The following is a 2585-nucleotide window of genomic DNA, read 5'->3' as shown; positions in this document are numbered from 1 at the left end:
GGGCATTTTCTGCCATGTGGCAGTCCAGTCAGCATGGGGGCATTATGTTGCTAAGTACCTCAAACTTTAGGGACCTTTCTGCAATATGGCTGCTTTTGTTTTATTCACGTGCATGGTTGAATAAGTACTTCTGAGTACCGTTTGAGTCAGTTTTAGTAGTCTGAGTCTTTTGCTTTTTAAGTGTTAAGTTGTTGCAGCCTTTGGCTATATATTGCAGTCTTTGTTTCTGTTTTGATTGTACTTTCGAAAACGCATTTGGCAATTCAATAAGATTCAGTTGTGCCCTTTGTGTGATTTGTTTTTGCTTTATACCAAGAGTGGTATCAGAGCATAGGTTATCATTCCTTCTCCTATTCGTAAATCATGTCTAATAAACCCATTTCTCAAAACCCCAACCAAGTAATCCCTGTATTCAAAGGCGAGGGATATGAATTTTGGAGCATACGGATGCGAACTATTCACAGATCTCGTGAGATATGGGAAACAATGGAAAATGGCATTCCGGTGAGGGGAGATCAAGAAAGGCAACGTGAGTCCAGAAAGAAAGATGCGAGAGCTATGGCTATGATTCAACAAGGAGTTCATGACTCCTTGTTCTCTCGCATTGCTGGTGCACACACTGCTAAGGAAACATGGGATATTTTGAGGCTTGAATTCCAAGGTGATACTCAAGTTCAAGCTGTTAAACTACAAGGCCTTAGGAGAGACTTTGAGAATCTGATGATGGGAGAATTTGAGCAAGTTGGTGACTACTTCTCCCAGGTTATGGGGATAGTCAGCCAAAGGAGATCATACGGTGAAGCACTGGAAGATCAGAAAGTAGTAGAAAAGATTCTGAGGAATTTGATTACGTGGTTCCATCTATAGAAGTGGCCTTTGACTTAGCTACTTTGACTCCTGTCAAGCTAATGGGGTCTTTGTAATCACAGGAAGCAAGAATGAACAGCAGAAATGGAATCAAGGCTCAAGAAAAAGAAAAGTTAGAGGAGCAGGCCTTGCAAGCATTCTCTAGTCCGAAGAAGACAGTCTTTGAAGGTTCCAGTAGTAGTTCTAGAGGACGTAGGAGAGGTATGATGAGAGGCAGAGGTCGGGGCAGATCACAAGGAGGTCAGGAGAGGAGTCGTGGGCCTCAATGTTTTCTCTGCAACAGGTATGGTCATGTGAAAAAGGATTGCTGATTCAATGATGAAAGCCAAGTCAATGTTTCCACTGAGGACAATGAAGATGAAGTTGAAGAAGAGGCTCACCTGTTTCTGGCTTTTACCCCTACAAAGAAGAACATATCGCACTCTCTTGCTCTCATGTCCAATGATACTGATGATTCTCTATCTAGATCCCTATGGTTTGTAGATTCAGGCTGCTCTAATCACATGACAGGGTCTAGACAAAGTTTTGTGACATTAGATGAATCGTTTAAACTTGATGTAAAGTTAGGCGACAAGAAGGAAGTAGCAGTTCAAGGCATTGGTCAAGTGAAGGTTAGCACACCAGACGGTCAATTTAAACTAATTTATGATGTTTATTATGCTCCAAAGCTGGAGTACAACCTTCTCAGCATAGGCCAGCTAATTTTGAAGGGGTACTCACTTTGGTTTGATGATGATGCATGCATCATCATTAACAAGAAGATTGGAATGACTCTTCTGAAGGTTGATCAGGAATGAAATAATGTATTCCTTATGGATGTCTCAAAAGCTAAGCAGAATGTGTCGGCTAGCACCAGCAACAATGAACAAGTCTCTCAGCTATGGCACCAAAGGTTTGGTCATCTTCATTATCAAGGTCTTATGCAATTGCACTTTTGAGGTATGGTTCATGGTCTTCCTAAAATTAAAGCACTACCTGATTGTGAAGATTGTATTCTTGGGAAACAATCCAAACAACCTTTTCGTCATAACAAATGGAGAGCATCACACAAGCTTGAGCTAGTTTACTCAGACTTGTGTGGCCCCATGCAAGTCCCAAGTTTGGGAGGAAGCAAGTACTTTATGCTCTTCATTTTTTATTTTTCTAGAATGATTTGGGTCTACTTTATTGACAAGAAGTCAGAAGCCTTTGATAAATTTAAACTCTTTAAGGCCATGCTAGAGAAAGATTTTAGAGCCCAGATTAAAGCTTTTAAAACTAACAGAGGAGGTGAGTTTACCTCAAAAGAATTCAACATTTTTTGTGATCAACATGGTATAAAGAGAATTCTCACTCCCCCTTATACCCCTGAGCATAATGGGGTGACCGAGAGAAAAAATAGAACTGTGATAGGTCTTATGAAGAGTATGCTAAAGGCTAAGAAACTACCAAAAATGTTTTGGGCTGAAGCCACAGCAACTGCTGTAACAATCTTGAATTACTCACCTACAAAGGCACTTGTTAATAAAACTCCATTTAAAGTGTGGACCGGTAAAAAACCTCGGGTAAAGAATATGAGGGTGTTTGGCTGCATTGCTTTTGGGTTAACACCTTCTCAAATGAAGCAAAAATTAGATGATGAATCTGAAAAGTGTATCTTCAATGGATACTCTTCTCAGACTTTGGAGAGTTATAGGCTGTATAATCCAATCACTAAGAAGATCATTTCAAGAAGAGAT

General features: G+C 40.2%; 1 protein-coding gene across 1 annotated transcript; it reads left to right on the top strand.

The window, feature by feature from the left end:
- Positions 1 to 486: 486 nt before the first annotated feature.
- LOC110881356 lies at positions 487 to 1664 on the top strand. The gene is made up of 3 exons (XM_022129639.1): positions 487 to 819; positions 930 to 1150; positions 1193 to 1664. The coding sequence occupies exons 1-3, from the start codon at positions 487 to 489 to the stop codon at positions 1662 to 1664; spliced, it is 1026 nt and encodes a 341-aa protein (XP_021985331.1).
- Positions 1665 to 2585: the final 921 nt, after the last annotated feature.

The sequence above is a fragment of the Helianthus annuus genome, chromosome 10, assembly GCF_002127325.2.
Source record: "Helianthus annuus cultivar XRQ/B chromosome 10, HanXRQr2.0-SUNRISE, whole genome shotgun sequence".
Lineage (NCBI taxonomy): Eukaryota > Viridiplantae > Streptophyta > Magnoliopsida > Asterales > Asteraceae > Helianthus > Helianthus annuus.
This window is presented reverse-complemented; position numbering and strand designations above follow the sequence as displayed.

What these genes read in the sequence shown, in the direction of transcription:
- LOC110881356 (XM_022129639.1), top strand. Translation starts at nt 487, where the DNA reads ATGGAAAATGGCATTCCGGTGAGGGGAGATCAAGAAAGGCAACGTGAG. An exon ending in AAGCACTGGAAGATCAGAAA is followed by an intron (nt 820 to 929) that starts GTAGTAGAAAAG and finishes TTGTAATCACAG; the next exon opens with GAAGCAAGAATGAACAGCAG. An exon ending in CAATGTTTTCTCTGCAACAG is followed by an intron (nt 1,151 to 1,192) that starts GTATGGTCATGT and finishes CAATGATGAAAG; the next exon opens with CCAAGTCAATGTTTCCACTG.